Source organism: Falco rusticolus, chromosome Z, assembly GCF_015220075.1.
Source record: "Falco rusticolus isolate bFalRus1 chromosome Z, bFalRus1.pri, whole genome shotgun sequence".
NCBI classification, from domain to species: Eukaryota; Metazoa; Chordata; class Aves; order Falconiformes; family Falconidae; genus Falco; species Falco rusticolus.
The window spans coordinates 1,463,447-1,480,845 of record NC_051210.1 but is presented as its reverse complement, the minus strand read 5'-3'; the positions used below and the strand labels follow the sequence as shown (position 1 = coordinate 1,480,845).

The window sequence follows — 17,399 nt, the reverse complement described above, 5'->3', positions numbered from 1 at the left end:
TTGGATGTTTTCCTGTTAATTTATCCACTTACTAAGGGAACTTTTTGTATCAATGTGATAACCTTTTGTTTCTGTGGTGCTGATAGATAATACACCATGATAGCATTCCTGCAAAGGCAGTTGTAACATTAGCCTGGCAAATCTACAGCAGAGTCCTACAAGTACCCTATTCCTTTTTGTGCTCTATTTTTCATATGCATAATAAATAAGTACTAGCACTATTTCTGTATTTTCCACTGAAGGATCTCTAAGCAAAATTACAAAGTCATCACCTGAATGTTAATGGTAGCTTGGGAACCAGACCTGTAAAGAGAATGAGTTTTAACACTGTTACTGGGAACAGAGCCATCCTGCTCATGTCCAAGTGTCCATCCCTACCCTCTCGAAGTTCATTCCACTCTGCCCCAAATCACAATTTGATCTATGAACATGCAAAGCATTTGCAGTCCTTCAGACGAAAATAAATCACAAGACTGCAAATAAATCACATGAAAAAGAGGAACAAAGCATTTTTGGCTGTTAAAATCTTGTCATGGAATGCATATCCAAAGGACACTACAGCAGTCTTATCGTTGCATTTTTGGGAAACACTTCAGCATTGTCCTTTTCCAGAACACAACTTTCCCCGTACAAGACTGACACAACACTGACATAGCCATCTTCTCAAAATAACCCCCCACCCTTTAAACCACAAAGAAACAAACGAAAACTATTGAGGCAATTTTTCTCAGGGGAGAAAAAGAAGAAAATGCAAAGAAGACTGCCTTGCCCAGGAACGATTCCATCGTTACCAGTTTCAAATGAAAGTCATGCTGACGCTAGGGCTGACGGGTGGCAGCACAAAGCCTTAAACAGGAGACAGTCAACGTATCTGATGATAATGGCTCTTCAACAAGGGCAAGTAAATATCTAGGTTAAAACTGTACTCTGGATTACGATGATCCCTGATACCGTACCAAAGTGTTAACTACTCTCTTCCTTCTGTCAGCAACTCTTTTTTTTAACACATTTTACCCACAACCCAAGTTCTTCTTTGTTCTCTTTCTTGATACCTTCTCTGCTGTTCTTTCTTTGTACGATTTTCTGTTACCCGTGTTCACACTGAATGCAGTCAGTCACATGCCTAGCCTCCACCTGAATTCCATGGTACAAGACACATAAGCATTATTCAGTAGGAATGAGGGCAAAATACCTCCCTCTGGTTCACGCTTCATTAACATGCCCTTCTCAGATTTCTCCCTAGTCTTTACCCCGTTTTACCACCCAAATTCACCCCATGTTGTTCTTGTACTTTGTTTCCTTCTTTTATTCTCACCCATGGTCATTTTCACCTCCTTCGTTTCCTCTGTTAGCTTCTCCTACCCTTCCATTCTCCTCCCTCGTTTTCTCCTGCCATTTCCCACTTTGTTTCTTCTCCCACCATAACCCGCTGTTGCCACCTCGCTTGACGTCCTTCCCCTGGTTTCACTGGCGTAACTTGCAAGCTGGAGCCCCGGTCCTGCCTACAATGTGCAGGCCGGGGTGACTGCTGCCAGCAGGCTGCATGGAAAGCCTAATTTACTTCTTTCATTACCCACGCCAACCACTCTTTCCCACTGACCCGTTAATACAAAAAATATAGCGGGGTGAAAGCCCAAGACAGAGAAGCAACTTTGGCACGAAATGGCTTTTTTGTTGTGGTATGCTTTAATCTGATGAATTATTGCAGCAAATTGCAAAAGTGCACATCCCACACGACCCGCGCCGTGATAGGGAATCGCCTATGTGCAGCTACCAGCACCTCGGACTCTTCAGCCTCTTGTTCCTTCCTGTTGTCTCTGCTACTCTGTTGCTAATTTGTTCCAGTTGTTCATTAATACTCTCTTAATCCTCCCCCAACAATTTCACCTCACCAACCGTTCCCTTCACTCTAGCAGCTCGAAATCCAGAGGATGTTTTTTCCCCTGCAGCTCCAGCAATGATAAACAGATGCTGGTGGTCTATGCCTCATACAACTTTCCTCCTCAAATTTTGCGTGGTGCTTATTGTTCCTGGCCTTTGCCTGCCAACACAATGGGGAGATGGGTATATTTACAACCTGGCTGGACCAAAAAAAGCGCTCCGAGGGCTTGACATTAAACACTAAAAGCTCCCTCGGCTTACACACGTGAGTAGGTTTACAAGATTAGTCATAGGTTTGTAGAGATAAGCAGGTATCAACATCTGCAAAATTCAGGATTAGACTTCAGCAGCAAAAAGAAAAAAAACCAAAATCAGAGACCTGGGTATGGGTACTTTACAAAAAGCAAGTAATAAATGTTCCCGGTGGTTGCTCTCTTCCTATCATCTCTCTAGAGCACAGAATTATTTGCAATGTACCTTTAAAAAAATCAAAGCATTTCCTTGAATTTTCTTTAGACGATCCCCCCCCCCCCCCTTAAGCTTTTCTAAGGCACACTGTTTTGGCTCAGGAGATGTTTCCTGCCAGCCCCCAATGGCCAAAGGCTGGCCTCAGCGAGGCCCGCGAGGCCCAGGTCGCCCTCCGGCTCCCCCAGCGCGGCCGTGTCCCCGCCGAGGCGCCCCTCCGCCCGGGGCTGGCCCTCCCGTGACCGGGGAGGCTCTGCCGGCCCTGCCCGGCCCTGCCCTCGCTGGCCCTGCCCGGGGGGAACGGTTTGACCTTCGGCGCTGAGGAAACGGGGCCGCCGGGCGGGTCCCCGCGGGAGGTGCCCGGCTAGGGGTGCGGGGCGCTCGGGGGTCCCCGCGGGCCTGGCGGGTGGCCCTGAGGGGGCACGAGGCGGGGAGCGAGGCTTGGGGTCCGAGGTGACTCGTGTTGGCAGCAGCTGAGGAGAGGGCGCCAGCACGGGCGGGAGGGAGCGGGGCCGCGCTGGGGAGCCGGGAGGGTCCGGGGCGGGCGGCGGCGGGGTGTGTGTGTGTGTGTCGGCGGCCCTCAAACCGCGGGGCAGGGCGAGGGGGCGGCTGCCGCCCGACCCCCCCCCCCCGCGAAGGCAGCGGGACGGCGTGGGGCTAGCAGAGGCTACCGCGCACCGGCTGCGCTCCCGGCCCGCGGGGGACGGTAGCGCGGCTCTGCGCTGCGCGGCCGGCTGAGGGGAGCGGGGCGGGCAGCGGGCAGGCCGCGGGCCGGCTGGCGGCGCCGGCTGCCGAAAGAGTCCGGTCCGCAGTTTGCCGCTCGCCGCCGCGCTCTCCCTCGCCGGCAGCGGCGGCGGGCGGGTGGCGGGCGCTCGGAACAGCCGGTTGTTTAAAATCCTTCTAGAACCGTTTCTAATTCCCCCTTGCGCCGGGGAAGGGAGAGCGCGGGGGGGGCGGGGGGGGAGGAGGAGCCGAGGGGGCGGGGGGGCGAGGAGGGAGCAGCCCGTCGGGGTCTCCGGCTGTCGATCACCGCGCGGGGGGCGTGTCCTCCCGCCCGGCCGGCCAATGGGATGTGTGTGTGGCAGCGTCTCCATGGTGACGGGGCTGTTCCCGGGGAGGCTGTGATGGGTTGACAGGTGCGTGACAGTCGGAGCTCTCTGCAGGCATGTACGGCAAAGGCAAGAGCAACAGCAGCGTCCCGTCCGACAGCCAGGCCAGGGAGAAGTGAGTACAGCCCGCCGGCCCGCGCCGGCGGCCCGCGCCTTGCGCGGGCACCGACCCTGCGCGCAAAGTAACTTTCCTGCGGGCGGGCGGTGCGGTGCGGGCGCGGGCGCAGCGGGAGGCCGGCCGGCCGGCGGGACCGAGGGGGCCCGGCGCCGCCCGGGCCGGCGTGAGGGGGGCAGGCGGCCGCGGCCGCGCAGCTCGGGCAGGAGGGGGCCGCGGAGGGGGGTCCCCGCGGCGGGACAGCGGCGGCTGGGCGAGGGGGCCGCGGCGGGCGCCCCCCGCCTGCCTTCCGCGCCCGGTCCTCGGCGGGGGCGGGCGGCCGAGCGGCGCCGGGATGCCCGCTCCCCCCGCCCCCAGTTCGCCCCGGTCCCCGGGGCCCTCCGCGGGGCTCGGCGACGCAGGGTGCCGGGACAACTTGGGTAACAAAGAGCCGCGGCCCGGGGACGGGGGGCACGGGGGCTGCCTCCCGCCGCGTCCCAACTCGTCGCCTCGCAACTTTTCCCCGGGACCGCGCAGCCCGGCGGCCCCGACCCCGCGGCGCATTGTTCTCCGGGGCGCACGGCGGAGGGGGGGCGCCGCGCTCCGGCTCCCGCCCCGCCGAACAAAGGTGGTGCCGGGATGGGCGCTCCCCCCCGCTTTTTTTTTTTTTCGGGTGTGTTTTTGTTTTTTTTAGGGTGTACCGGTGTGCGACGGGGCTCCCTCGCACCCCACGGCCTGGAGCCGGCTGGTGCCGAAACAGCCTGCGAAAACTACTTTTTAATTATTATTATTATTGGTTGCTTCATTATTTGCTCGCGGATAAAATGCCCAGCTGCGCGGCGCGGGGTCCCTTTCATCTCCCGCCGCCCTCCCCGTGTCACCGCGCGGCGGCGGGGCGCGGGCGGGGACCCGCGGCGCGGAGCGGACCCCGCTGCTGCGCGGCGGGGTGCGGAGGGGCGGCGGGCGGGCCGGGGGGCGCCGGGTGCCTCCCTCCCGGGGCCCTGCGCTGCCCTTCGGGCGGGCGGGCGGGAAAGAAGCGGGAGGAAAACGAGTTTTTGGAATGGACGGCGTCTCTTTAAGTTGTGCGGTAGTGGCAGCTTTTTGACGTTACCGAGGCCGGTTTAGCACGGGGAGGAGGCGGCGGCGGCGGCGGTGGAGGGGGAGGACAAGCCCGAGTGAGGGGGAGGAGAGGAGGGAGTGTATCGGGGGTGGCTTCGGGCTGGGGAGGGTCGGGGTAAGGCTGCTGAAGGAGTCCGGAGATGGAGACCTCCGGGCAGAAACCAGGTTTGCACCCATCTGCTGCAAAAAATCACATTGCTCCAGAATCGCATCCAACATCAGCCTCAATACTCCGCGCAGGGCTGATGAGTTTACCTTCAGGCGGTTTGTCTTGAATCTTCACCTAAAAGTTTCTTTTTTTGTTGGGTTTGGGTTTTTGGGTCTTGGGTTCATTTTTTTTTTTCTACAGCAATTTAGAGACTTCCTAATTCCAGAGACTGGCACGCATGCTTCCTGGAACAGCAGCAGGCCAGGCATCTCTGTTGCTACAGAAGAGGGAGATGCTAGGGGAAATCTGAAGTGTTATGTTTGGGAGTTTCACACATAACTTTGCAATGGAAGGGTAGAGGAAGACAGGCAGCATGGACATGGAATGTTAGTTGCTAAGATGGAGTGGGAGACACAACTTGGGCACTAAAATCTAATCAACTTGTGGCACTTCTTACTCCCAGGATAGGAATAATTTAAAAAATAATTGCTTAAGGGGTTAGTGGAAGCACTGTTTGTTTCATTTAGCAAGATTATGGAGTTGAAAGATTTTCTTGTGCTATACAGTAGCTGGTGTTTGTCAGTACACTTGGGGAGTTCCTAAAGGGCACAATGGGATCGCAGTGTGGGACTAAATAAAACAAATCTGTAGGGCTGATGTTTGTTCGATCGGATGAGGATCAGGCTCTTTTAATTCTGCTTTAGCAAAAACTACACAACATGAGCCACACACACAACTGCTGTGGTCCTAGCGCTGAAACTTTAAACTGTTTTCAGTCTTCTTTCATTGTAGCTGATTTTTCTTCTGGCTTTGTGGTGCGATAAAGCACATAATATTTCATGCGGTATGAAAATGCTTAATAATTTTCAGGGCAAGCCTGCCAAATTGACCTATTGCCAAGTAGCAACTGCCCTGCTAAGTAAAGTTATGGGGGGCCTGCTAGATGGTGCTGTTCCATTTAAATACACTTTGTCTCCTGCTCATTATAACTAACAGCTGGAAATTTGAATTCCTCATGTAGAGATAGATTATTTCACTCAAAACACTGAAATGGTTTGTTCTTTTAAATCATGGACTTGACAGATGGGTAACTTCTTGGTTAGTTACAGATAAACACAACTGGGAATTTAGAAACACCAGTCGTCTTATTTTCCCTGCCAGCAATTGTCCTTCGATGAGAAAAAAAAAAAAAAAAAGCAGCCTGAAGTCTCGGTTTATGATGTGGAATACCATTATATAGTCTAAATTCCAGGTTTGTTTGTTTGTTTGTTTTTTTTTAATACATCATTTCAAATTTCCTCTTAGTAGATCGGGTCACATCATTGCCATTTTCATATGCTTTCTTTCTGACATCCAAAAAGCTGTGATTACATTTTTTTTCTCTTTCTTATGACACTGTTTTACAACTATGCAGTGCTTCTCCCAAGGTGATGCATGAATTTTTGTTCAGCTCAAAAAAGTTGCCATCAAATTAAATCTCTAAAAAAATACAGGTCTGACTTCTGCATGCGATTGTGTTAATTTGAAAACCACAGAGAAAATATATACATTTGACTGAAACATTAAGTACTTATTTAATCAAGAAGAGCGGGATTATAATTAGGTTTAATTTGAAAGTTTTTAGAACAGAACATGTAATTTAACTCTGTTGTGTCTCCTCAAGGTTTTAAGTATCTAAAATTTGTAGCCAGTAACTGATCTCTGAAATCCACTTGTAATAATTAAGGAAATAAACTGAGAAAAAAAAATACACTACCTCAGGTTTGGATGGCCTAATTATATGGAACATGTGTCTTCCCCATGAGGGTGTGTGCTAGTGACAGGACTAGGGTGTGAAAATGCGTGTTGTTCAGATGTTGTTTGTAATTAAGGATGTGATATATTTTACAGATCAGTCCAGTGCCAGGTATGTTTGTATCTCACTTTAGTGCTTGCCTTTGATATTTATGTGCTTTGAGGTTATGTAATTTCTATTAAAATGAGTAAGTTTGGCAAGTCATTTGTAGTAGCCCTTGGCGATTTTTCAGTTCCAAAGATGTCATTCGTTTTATTGTCTTTCTCTTTGTCCCTTCTGCCTGACCTTGGGTAAATTATCTGTATTATGTAGTTTAACAACACATACGAAGTGTGGATAGGTGGGTTTGGGAAAAATAATATGTACTTTTATGCCAGAGAAGTACAGTATGGAACAGCTAGGTAAAACGCTGAGAATGAAGGCATATGATAACCTGTGAGATGCAAAGAGGACAAAGAGAGAAAAAAAATCTCAAGTGGTGTCGTGCCCCTTCCTCCAGTTCTATAACAGTTGTGACTTAATTTTGGGTGTAGGCCATTCCCATCGCATAAAGGATGGGAAAGTTGTATCAAACAGCAGCAGTCCCACCACTTGTGCTATTCTGGGGCCAAATAAGGCTCATCTACATTGTAAAAGGAAAAAGACCAAAATTTTCTAAACATCCCCTTTTGTTATCTCTTCACAGCAAATAGGTCTCCCCCCCCAATGCCTTAAAATTGGATTAATTCAGATTAGGAGCTTGAACCTGCTGACATTTCATTGAATGGTGAAACTGTGTGAACTTAATCTCGGAGAAAGAAGGACCAGACTGTACAAATCTTACATAGATTCTCAAACAGGACTTTTATAGTAATTTGCAAGTGGAACTCTATATATAATGTTTTCAGTTAGAAAATATGTGTAGAAAAGTAAGTAAAAAGAATGTACATCCTAAGGAAAACTAAATTTTGAAGGGATTTACTTGTTTTGTGTTCAGTTGTGTTAATCCTTCAATGGTCTTCTAAAGTGGTCTTTTTTGCAAGGTGCCGTTGCCTTGGTGGAGCTCAGCAGACCTGCAGATTTTGCTTAAAAACTAACTGGGTGACTAGGGACTGTGATTTACTGTGATATAAAAGGATGCATGATCAAAATAACAACATAGAAGCAAGCATTAGAGTTAGTTATTGATTATTTTTCAGCTTGGTCTGGGAGAGGATGTAGAGCAAGTGAGAATTCTTGATGGCTGCTGTCATGGTATTCTTACTCCTTTTTTTTTTTTTTGCATGACCCTAGTTGTAAATGCCACCTAAGTTTGATCTTGGCCAGTTGGTCACATGGAGGAAGATGGGCATTTTTCTTTTCCACTTTGCTGTTGCTTTGAAGAAAGAAGAGGTCTCCTTTGCAGTTTCTTCTCAATTCTGTTTTGGGTGGTTGGCCATTTGGATGTACAGCTCCTTTATATGTGGGTGCATAGACATTTCTTCCCAAAGTTGAAAGTGGAGTGAAATTTATACGTCATTTTCTTGTTGATGCCAATAGGGTTCTCTGTAAACAGGAAAAACTCACCAGTGCTTTCTGTATTTGATTCTGCTGCTGTTTAGGAAAACAGATTTCTGAGGACTTCTGAGGATTTGTGGGTTTCTAGACATATTTGTGAGGGTTTTTTTTTGTTAGTTGGTGGGTTTTTTTGTGAGGTTTCGTTTTGGTTGTTGGGGGTTTTTTTTCCAAATTTGGAAAGACAGCATTGCATGAGTTGACATAGTTAAGTTACATTTTTCACTGTAATGTTTGTAAACTACATAAAAATAAAAGGCAGATTAAAATTAATTGGCTTCAGTGATCAATTTGCTGCTTATCCCTGGGAAACGGTGAGCTAGCTTTCCAAGTTTCAGGTGGTGAAAGATACTCTGGTGGTAGTGTAATCCAGCGTGTTTTACAGAATTTAGGTTTAATGTTTATACACTGATTTCATCCATCAGGTGTAACTTGTAAAAGTTGCAGGTGTGCTGCTCTGGGAGTCTATGGACATAACACTTTTTAACCATTCTAGAAGAATATACTTTTTATTAAAGAAGAGCACAGAAGGGAACTTTCTGGAGATAGTAAGTATTTATCAGTATTTATTAATGATCACAGTGCTTCAGGTACTCTCTCATACTGCACAGTTATCTTAGACAGCATACGAAGGTGTTTCAGGTAGTGTATATGCTGCAGTTCAGACCACTAAGAATAACTACTGTTGCAGTGGAGATTTAACAGGCACTGACAGACTGAAGGGTAGGTGTGGTGGACCGTAGAAATGTAACTTCAGTATAGCGGTGCCCTGAAATACATATCAAACTTAAAAGTGTACTGCTTATAGCAGGGGTGTTTGTTTCCATACAGTTAAGGACTTCATTGGACTGACAAGAATCAAGGAAAAAAAGAAGCTTCAGTTTCTGCATTGCTTCCTCTACACAGTTGGTCTGCTCACAAAAGGTTTGAGTGTTTTGTCCTGTGCTTTTTTTTCCTGGATGGTGAGCTTCATGAGGTGTCTGATGCTAGCTTTTGTGGGTTCTGTAGTGCTGAGCAGACTTCTGCTGCTAAAGAGCAAGGACTTCTGGAGCCCACTCAGACCCACTGGGTACAGCAGATGCACTCTTGATGACAATGAGCATCATTCGGGCTTGCCTAAGAGGTAATTAAATCTTGCTGGAGGAGACAGTAGTCAACAGAAACCAGCATATATTAATAATTCATTTTGCTTAAATTATAGGCATATGATAGAGTTACAAGTATTAAAGTAGCCAAACCAGATTTTCTTTGCCAAACTTTCAGTGTTTGGGTGGAAAAATTGTAATGGTGTATGTAAGCCTTGTGCTGGTTTATTTAATTTCTTTGTGTTAAACAGTTCAGCTGAAGTGTTTTGGCTCACTCTGAAAATTAGGCAAAGTAAAAAATGCGTTTTCCAATGTTTCAAAAGTTCTCATAACTTTTACCATGGAAGACCAATAGTACTCCTCTCCTTTGAAACACTTGAAATCTAGTTGAGAAGGGATGAGGGATTTTATTCCAGGGTTGTGTCTTTTTCTATTTGCATGACAAAGCATCTGAATTTAGCCAGGATACAAGCCTTTTCAAAAGGATCAATTTGCATATGCTTAGGGCTTACTAACTGTAATCGCTGAATGTTTCATTTTTGCTGGGAGTGCAGTAGTTACTGGGTTCAGAGGAACGGTCTGGGGAGAAGAAACGGGGCTGGGTGTTGTTGGGAAGGAGAGTGCAAGTACAGGCCGAGCCGTTGGAGCTGCAGTTGTGAGATGCCAGGACACAGAGCTAACAGGGGGTTGGCTCTTGAAGGAGGATGAAGCGGAGTGGAAATGGCCAGTCCAGAGAGATGAGACAAAGAATTGCTCCCTGAAGGGACTGGCATTGGGATCAGAGATCTGGATGGGAGCTGGTGCATCGTGACAAGGAAAATAGACCTGGTGCAAAACAGGGAGCAGAGCCAGGACAGTGATTCCTTCAAGGAGACAGGTCAGGAAGCGGAAGATTTTTGTTAAGTTAGGAGGAACATACTGTCCCTCCAAGTGCTAGAAAATGACCGTTCCTTTGCTGGCAGCAAAGGAATGTGTGAGACCAAGGGATAAAATGATAAAACAAGATAAAATGTACAAACACGTATGAAATACTGGACTTGACTGAAATGGCAGAGAGGTTATGGTAGTCCTAGAATCTGTAGCTCAGATGAGGTGTCGGAACTTTAAGAGGGAAGGGTAGGATTTGCTGTTCAGAAGCAGCTGGAATAGCGTGTCTGTATGTGTCAGAGTGCAATGTCTGGGTGTTGTACTTGCTTTCTCAGTAACATTCTCTTGACTTGGAAAATATGGATATATACTAAGCATTGTTCTTACTTTGTCCTCATCTGCATGTTCACTAATATTTTTTTTTTAACTTCCGGAAAAAAACTCTTGGGTTTTTTATTGTGCAGAATAAAGCATTGTTTTCATAATTAGTAGCTATTTGATAATTTGCTATTTTGCTGCCATACGGTATGTGCCTTATGGCTGCCTTGCTGTTTCATAATACAGCTGTTCCTAGAGAAAGAATGTGTTGTTTCTTTGGTGCCCAGCACCACAGTGTCTGAGTTTCACAAACCTCTAAAAATATGCATCAAGCCACTCCTGCCTGCTTGCCAGTTTTGGAAATGGCAGTAACACAAGAAAGGTAAAAAGCAAAAATACTTGCTGATTATTGGGTGCCCAGTTTGAGCTGTGTAGCCCAGGATTTTTTTTGGAGCATTATACAAACCACTGGTGTGTACATAAAACTTCCACCATCTCTTCTTCCACTCATTTTAAGGATGAGATACCATTTTATCATGTTGGGCATCTGGAAGGTTAGGAACAGAAAATGATTCATCTGCTGTGCAAGGTTTGTTTCAGCTGAGTGGCTTACGACACAGAGCCATCCTGTGGCACACTCAGAGATGGAGGACCTTTTCAGGTGGTCTCAGAAGGACCCATCTACAGCACGGTCCCTGCCACCCCAGAGTCTGCCATCTCCCCGCTACAGCACACAGCATCTGCCTCGGACAGACTGTGATTCAGTCCAGAGCAGGATGGAAACAAGCAGTCCCATCAGTTAGAGAACAGCTGGAGCCTCATTTTCTGGACATCTCTGTTCTTGAGGTCTTGCTGCAGTGTTTCTGTGAAAGCAAATAGCTGAAGCGACTTGTAGAAATGTGGGGGGTTTTTTTTGATTTTTGAGACTACTGTCTCTTTTTTGGAGGTGGAAAATGAACTCAGAAGTTATCCAGGGTGGACAGTTGTGTACTTACTGTAACACTCAGCATGACCTCGAAAGCCTGCTTTTCTTAGGGAGGGAGACTACAAATAAATGATTGTATAATTCAGGGTAGCATTGTAACTGGGTAGTGCCACTCCATGAACCCTCAGAGTGCAGAAGAGGGCACAGTCCTGCACTGCCTAGCATGGTACTCTGTGAGTGCACGTAATTAGCAAGTGCTCAAAACAGTTGCTTTTAAGAGTTTTCTGCAAACCTTTTTTTTGGGCACCAGCAAGAACACAGGTAGGTGATGTTTTTTCACCATAGATGTTTGATAGCTACAACTTCAAGGCTTCCCAGCTGTCTTAGCTGATGAGGGCTACTTGGTTCCTGCTATGTTGGTGTACATATAGGCCTGAAAGGAGTGGTGGTCTGGGTTGAGTTGAAGCTCAAGTTTCTTTTTCTGGTGTGTGCTCAGTTGAGATTGTTTAGTCCAGACTGTTGAAGTAGTGGTCAGGTCATACATAGTTGTTGTTTCAACTCTTAAGAGAAGCTCTTCCTCAGATAGCAAGAAACACATTAATTCAGAAAACTTGATGACCTCTGTGCATTCTTCTGGGCTCTAAAGTATTCCTTCCAGTCCCAGGGAAGTAACAGATGAGAACATAAGATGTTCTTTACTAAGGAACTGGAAGGTGGCAGTAGTCAAGACCATAGCGTCCTAGGTTTTTGCTTTCTTGCTTCATTAAATGCAAAAATCTAAACCACAAAAATAAACTGAAATTTTTTGTCATAGGTCATTTTTTCCTTTCAAACCTTCTGTGATTCTTGCCTCTGGACTCGTTTTTTGTTTTTTCCTTATTAGTAGTGTGTCCAGATCAGAGCATGGAACTGCGCAGAATGAAATAATTACTTCTCTTTTGAGATGATATATACTAATTAGGTTTTATTTATAAAATATTGCTGCTAATATTCCCTAGAACACTTGCCTGGGTTTTGTTGCTCTTGGGTTTTGTTGTTTGTTTTTCGTTATTTTTTTTTTAAGTCATCCATTTTGCAGTCAACATGCCTTCCAGGTTCTTTTTACAATACTGTTGCCTAGCCAATTATTCCCCATTTCATATTCGTGTATTTGATTTCTTATTCCTGAGCATAGTACTCTACATTTGTCTGTATTAAATTTTCTCTTATTTACTGCCCTTATTTTGTTTGTGTCCCCAAAAGGGCTTATAATCTTTCCCAGTTTACCATGTACACTTCCGTATTTCTACATACAACTGATTAATGAAGGTCTTTTAATGGAATTGGCTTAGGATAGCAAGAAATTTCTTGAAACGTTCTCTCATTTTTAGAAATATACTCATAATGACTCTTCCATTTTTTTCACGTGACTACACCATTTTTTTGATTTCGTGAAAGCTAACTGCTTACATACACGTCATATGATAGGCTAAGAATCAAAACTCTTGTATCTTAACTTCTAGTAAGCCATCCGTGTGTTCCTCCTTACCTACTGCACAGTCTCCCTTCCAGGTAAACCAAACAGCTGACAGGGTCTTATTCTTGACAGATAATGTTGACTCTTCCTTATCTTTGTATTCTGAAGGTGTTTATAACTTGTTTCTCAAATTGTTTTCTGTATATTTTTTGATAGTCCAGCTGATGTCTGCATGAATTATATTTTTTTTTAATATGTGTTTCATACATGGTATGGCATGCTAAGATTTTTCGGTTTCTTGAGATTTTTTCTAGTTTTGTTTTCTCCAATACCAGACCAATGTAATATGTGTAGACATGCCAAAGTATTGACTCCTGCTCATCATGTGAGTGGTTGGACAGTCAGACAGGGACGTTGCATGGCTCATTTCTGCTTGCCTGTATCTTGGTTGCTTTTCTGTGCAGTTAAACTAACTTACACTGTTGTGGGAGTTTGAGTTTCAACTGAAGAGCTAAGTTCAGGGCCTCTTTTTTTGTGTTTTTTTTTTCTTTTTTTTTTTTTTTTCTCAGCAGCCTAACATCTAGTTTACTGTATATCAACTTGACAAACATCTCACAGTGATGCCCTCCTTATGACTGGTCCCCAGAAGCCTTTCCTCTTCCTCTTCCCTTTGTACCTTCATTCCCAGTGACCAGAGCAGCCTGAGCCTCTTGTGTATGAGTCATCGGCTCCTCCAAACCTCAGTTTGCACACAGTTTTGACCACCCACATCTTGTTTTTAGGAAAATCAGCTTCATTTATCATAGAATCATAGAATCATTTAAGTTGGAAAAGGCCTTTAAGATCATCAAGTCCAACCATTAACCCAGGACTTTCAAGTCCATCACTAAAACATGTCGCTAAGCACCACGCCTGCATGTTTTTTAAACACCCCCAGGGACGGTGACCCCAGCACCTCCTGGGCAGCCTGTTCCAGGGCCTGACCACCCCTGCAGGGAAGACGTTTCCCCGCTACCCGAGCTAACCCCCCCGTGCAGCTTGGGGCCGTTTCCTCTCGCCCTGTCGCTTGTTCTCCGGGAGCAGCGCCCGACCCCCGCTGCCCGCAGCCCCTGCCAGGCAGCTGTAGGGAGCGACCAGGCCCCCCCTGAGCCCCCTCCTGCCCAGGCTGCCCCCCCCAGCCCCCCAGCCGCCCCCCCAGGCCTGGTGCCCCAGCCCCTGCCCCAGCCCCCTGCCCGTCCCTGGACACGCTCCAGCCCCTCCGCGTCCCCCCTGCAGCGAGGGGCCCAGCCCTGAGCCCAGGGCCCGAGGGGCGGCCGCACCAGTGCCCCGCGCAGGGGGACGGGCACTGCCTGGCCCTGCTGGCCACGCTGCTGCTGACACCGGCCAGGGCGCTGCTTGGCCACCTGGGCACGCCGGGGGCTCACGCCCAGCCGGCTGCTGCCCAGCCCCCCCAGGCCCTTTTCCCCCGGCCCTTCCCAGCCCCCTGGCCCAGGCCTGCAGCGCTGCCTGGGGCTGCTGTGACCCAGGGGCAGGGCCCGGCACTCGGCCTCCTCGGGCCTCCTACCGGGGGCCTCGGCCCCTGGGCCCGGCCTGCCCAGCCCCCCCTGCAGAGCCCCCTGCCCCCCGCAGGGCAGCACTGCCCCCAGCCCGGTGCCACCCGCACACGGACCGGGGGGCGCTCGGTCCCCTCGCCCAGCCCGTCGGCACAGACATTACCCAGGGCCGACCCCAGCACGGAGCCCTGGGGACACCCCCTGTGCCCGGCGCCAGCGGGAGGGGGCTCCAGCCACCGCCGCCCCCTGCGCCCGGCCGCCCCCAGCCCCTCACCCAGCGCAGGGCACCCCCGGCCCGGCCCGGGGCAGCCGGGTTCCCCAGGAGATGCTGTGGGAGATGGTGTCAGAGGCTTTACTAGGGTCCACACAGACAGCATCCACAGCCTTTCCGTCACTGCTGGGCAGGTCACCTTGTGACGGAAGATCGGGTTTCTCAGTCAGGCCCTGCCTTGCACAACCCCACGCTGGCTGGGCCTGATGCCCCACTTGTCCTGCATGTGCCAGGTGATGGAAATCACGACAATCTGCTCCATAACCTCCCCCGGCACCGAGGTGACAGGGCTAACAGGGCTGTAGGGCCCCAGATCCTCCTTCCAGCCCTCCCTGCAGATGGGTGTCACACTGGCCAACCCCTACCCTGCTGGGACCTCCCCGGTGAGCCAGGGCTGATGATAAATGATGGAGAGTGTTTATTGTGATAAAACAGTCAAAATGTAAATGAGCAGAATGTATAGTGTCCATTTATTCTCTGTGGGGTTTCTCAGAATGCTTGTAGTCTTCAGGCAGGTATACTGGAAGTTTTGGGTTTTAAGTTTCAAGCTGGACTGATGCATTGAAGAGCAGTGACTGACTGGATTTCCTTCAGAGTGACTGATAGCATGCTCTTTCCCCACCTTGTTTCCTTTGCAAATATGGTGTAAAAATCTGGATATCGGAAATCACGCTTCTGATGGCAGGTGCGCTTTGTCAGGTGTGGTTGTGGATTGTGAGAGTTGTCTGGCTCCTCAGTGCTTCCTAGCATTGAATTCACAGGCTGCTTGATCCCATCTTTGTCAGGGTTTTCAGTCTGCCTTTGGGCTTGTGTTTCAGTGTGAAGTTCAGTTGTTCAGGCAGAAGCATTTAACTGGGAGCAGACCATGATATAACCAATACTTTTTGCTAAGTTTGTGTGGTTCTTCTTGACGTACAACCCTTGATGGTAACCCCAAACTCTCGATGGGATTGATCAAGCCTAAATTGCCAATGAAAATGCTGGTTTGCTACTTCAGATTGGCTATTTTGTTTCTTTGCTGTCTTCCATTCCTGAATAAAAGACTGTCTTTGAAAGAGGGAATTTCAATCATGAAGAAGAAATTAATGTAAGAAGGTACTGACTACACAGTGTCACGTGTTTTATATTGACTTTCATTTTATTTTCAGTGCCTTGGACACTTGGGAGAGATTTCACCTTAAAACCAAACCCATATAACTTTTCTAGAAAGAAGCCAGTGTTTTGAAAATGCAGCAGCAATAAATTACCAGTATATGTAAATTCCAGTGCATGCAGTATTTTTTTATGTTGATATTGAAAATGCCTTGTCGCTAGTAGATGCGTTTTTAAATCCATCTAGTGAGTTTGGAAAGTTAAGAATGTTCCACTGTTTGGATAAAGTATTTTTGCGTACTTAGAGGAAGGTAAAATAGTTATATTTTCTGTGGTAATCAATTTAATGCTTATTAAAAAGTTGCAGTGCTAGTCTTGGAAGCTGTTTTTATAGGTTAAAAAAAAATTACAGCAATGTCAGTGGCAGCCTGAGGTAGCCTGTGTTGTCACGTTGGTCTTTCCCTGGGAAGGGCTGTACTTTCTGAAGAAAATACTTGAGTGCAGAAATGGAACTATAATTCCTTAATAAATCTGTTATTCTTGACAGTCTCAGGACAAAATGGATCATATGGCTGACAGGCTGTGTGATTGCGTTGTAAATATTAGTGATTTATGAGGCCAGAAGTAAGGATGCCACCTGATGCTTCTGCTATGGAAGTTGTGGTGCTTTATCAGATCCTTGTAATTGCAACAGCAAGTTTTGATAAACCAAAGCCCCTTTGTTTTCTCTGTGCTAAATGTTTTATTTACTGTTCTTGTTTCCCAACTAATCCTCAAATAGTGGGGCCAGTCTTGGATGGCTCCAATTATTCCTGCTTAGGTCAGCCTTGGAATTGAAGTGGTGGTGGTGAGTTGATAGGTGCTATTTATTGGTTGGGAATGTGGGTGAGTTAATGAAATTTTATCAGGTATCGGGAATAATGAAGCTCCCCTGTCTAGTCTGAAACTTCCCTAGAAGTGAAGGTTACAACTCCCATTGACAGTCTTCTGAACTGTTCTGGCCCTTTAATTATTTATTGTTAAAGCCCTCCTAAATCGGTATATATTGTTTAATCTGCCTTGAAATGTGAATTGCAAGTCAAAGGCCTTTGAGTAATGTAGTGAAAAGTTGTCTGAATTTATTGCATTTTCTCTTAAGTGCTTCCTAAACTTTGGTAAACCAGTTTGGTAGTTTGTTCCAGCAGTCAGTCATCTTTGGTGATGGGCAGCAGAGCTGCCAGTGCCTCCTGCCACCGTTCAGATTAGGGGATGCGCTCCCTTCTGCAAGTCAGAAAGACTTTGATGATGCCACTGTATAGAGTATAATAAATGGAGAGGATGTTCTAAAAACTTAAAGGCATATATTTGTGGCCTGAGGCATTAAGTTTTGTTTTCCTGTGTGTTCATACGCATGTTGTAAGGTAACATAAATGAAAGTTGATTTTCTGGGTTGGAATAGGAAAAGTAAGTGATCAACAAATAAACACTTAAAGCTTGAACACAGGACAGTATGTAAAAGAAAAAAAATCTGGAAAAGATAAAGGAGAGCTTCTAGTCAGAAGATGAAGAGCAGTGAGAAATACAGAAATATGCCACTAGTATATGGTAATATGCTTGACAAGCAGATCTGAAAGGTGCAGCATACTGGTGTATCTGACTTCTGCTGCAGCTCCTCAAATTCAGTGTCACTTTTAATTTTACTGTCTGTA

At 47.2% G+C, this 17,399-nt stretch overlaps 1 protein-coding gene across 4 annotated transcripts in view; it reads left to right on the top strand.

The window, feature by feature from the left end:
- The first annotated feature begins 3,368 nt into the window (after window positions 1-3,368).
- SSBP2 (single stranded DNA binding protein 2) overlaps window positions 3,369-17,399 on the top strand; it is a 191,925-nt gene continuing 177,894 nt past the window's right edge. The window contains exon 1 of one of the 4 annotated variants that reach the window (XM_037374288.1): window positions 3,369-3,570. In XM_037374288.1, coding sequence (XP_037230185.1) covers window positions 3,512-3,570 — 59 coding nt within the window. In that variant the 5' untranslated portion in view covers window positions 3,369-3,511. The remainder of the gene's footprint in view (window positions 3,571-17,399) is intronic. The other 3 variants (XM_037374284.1, XM_037374289.1, XM_037374285.1) reach the window with 3 other exon arrangements.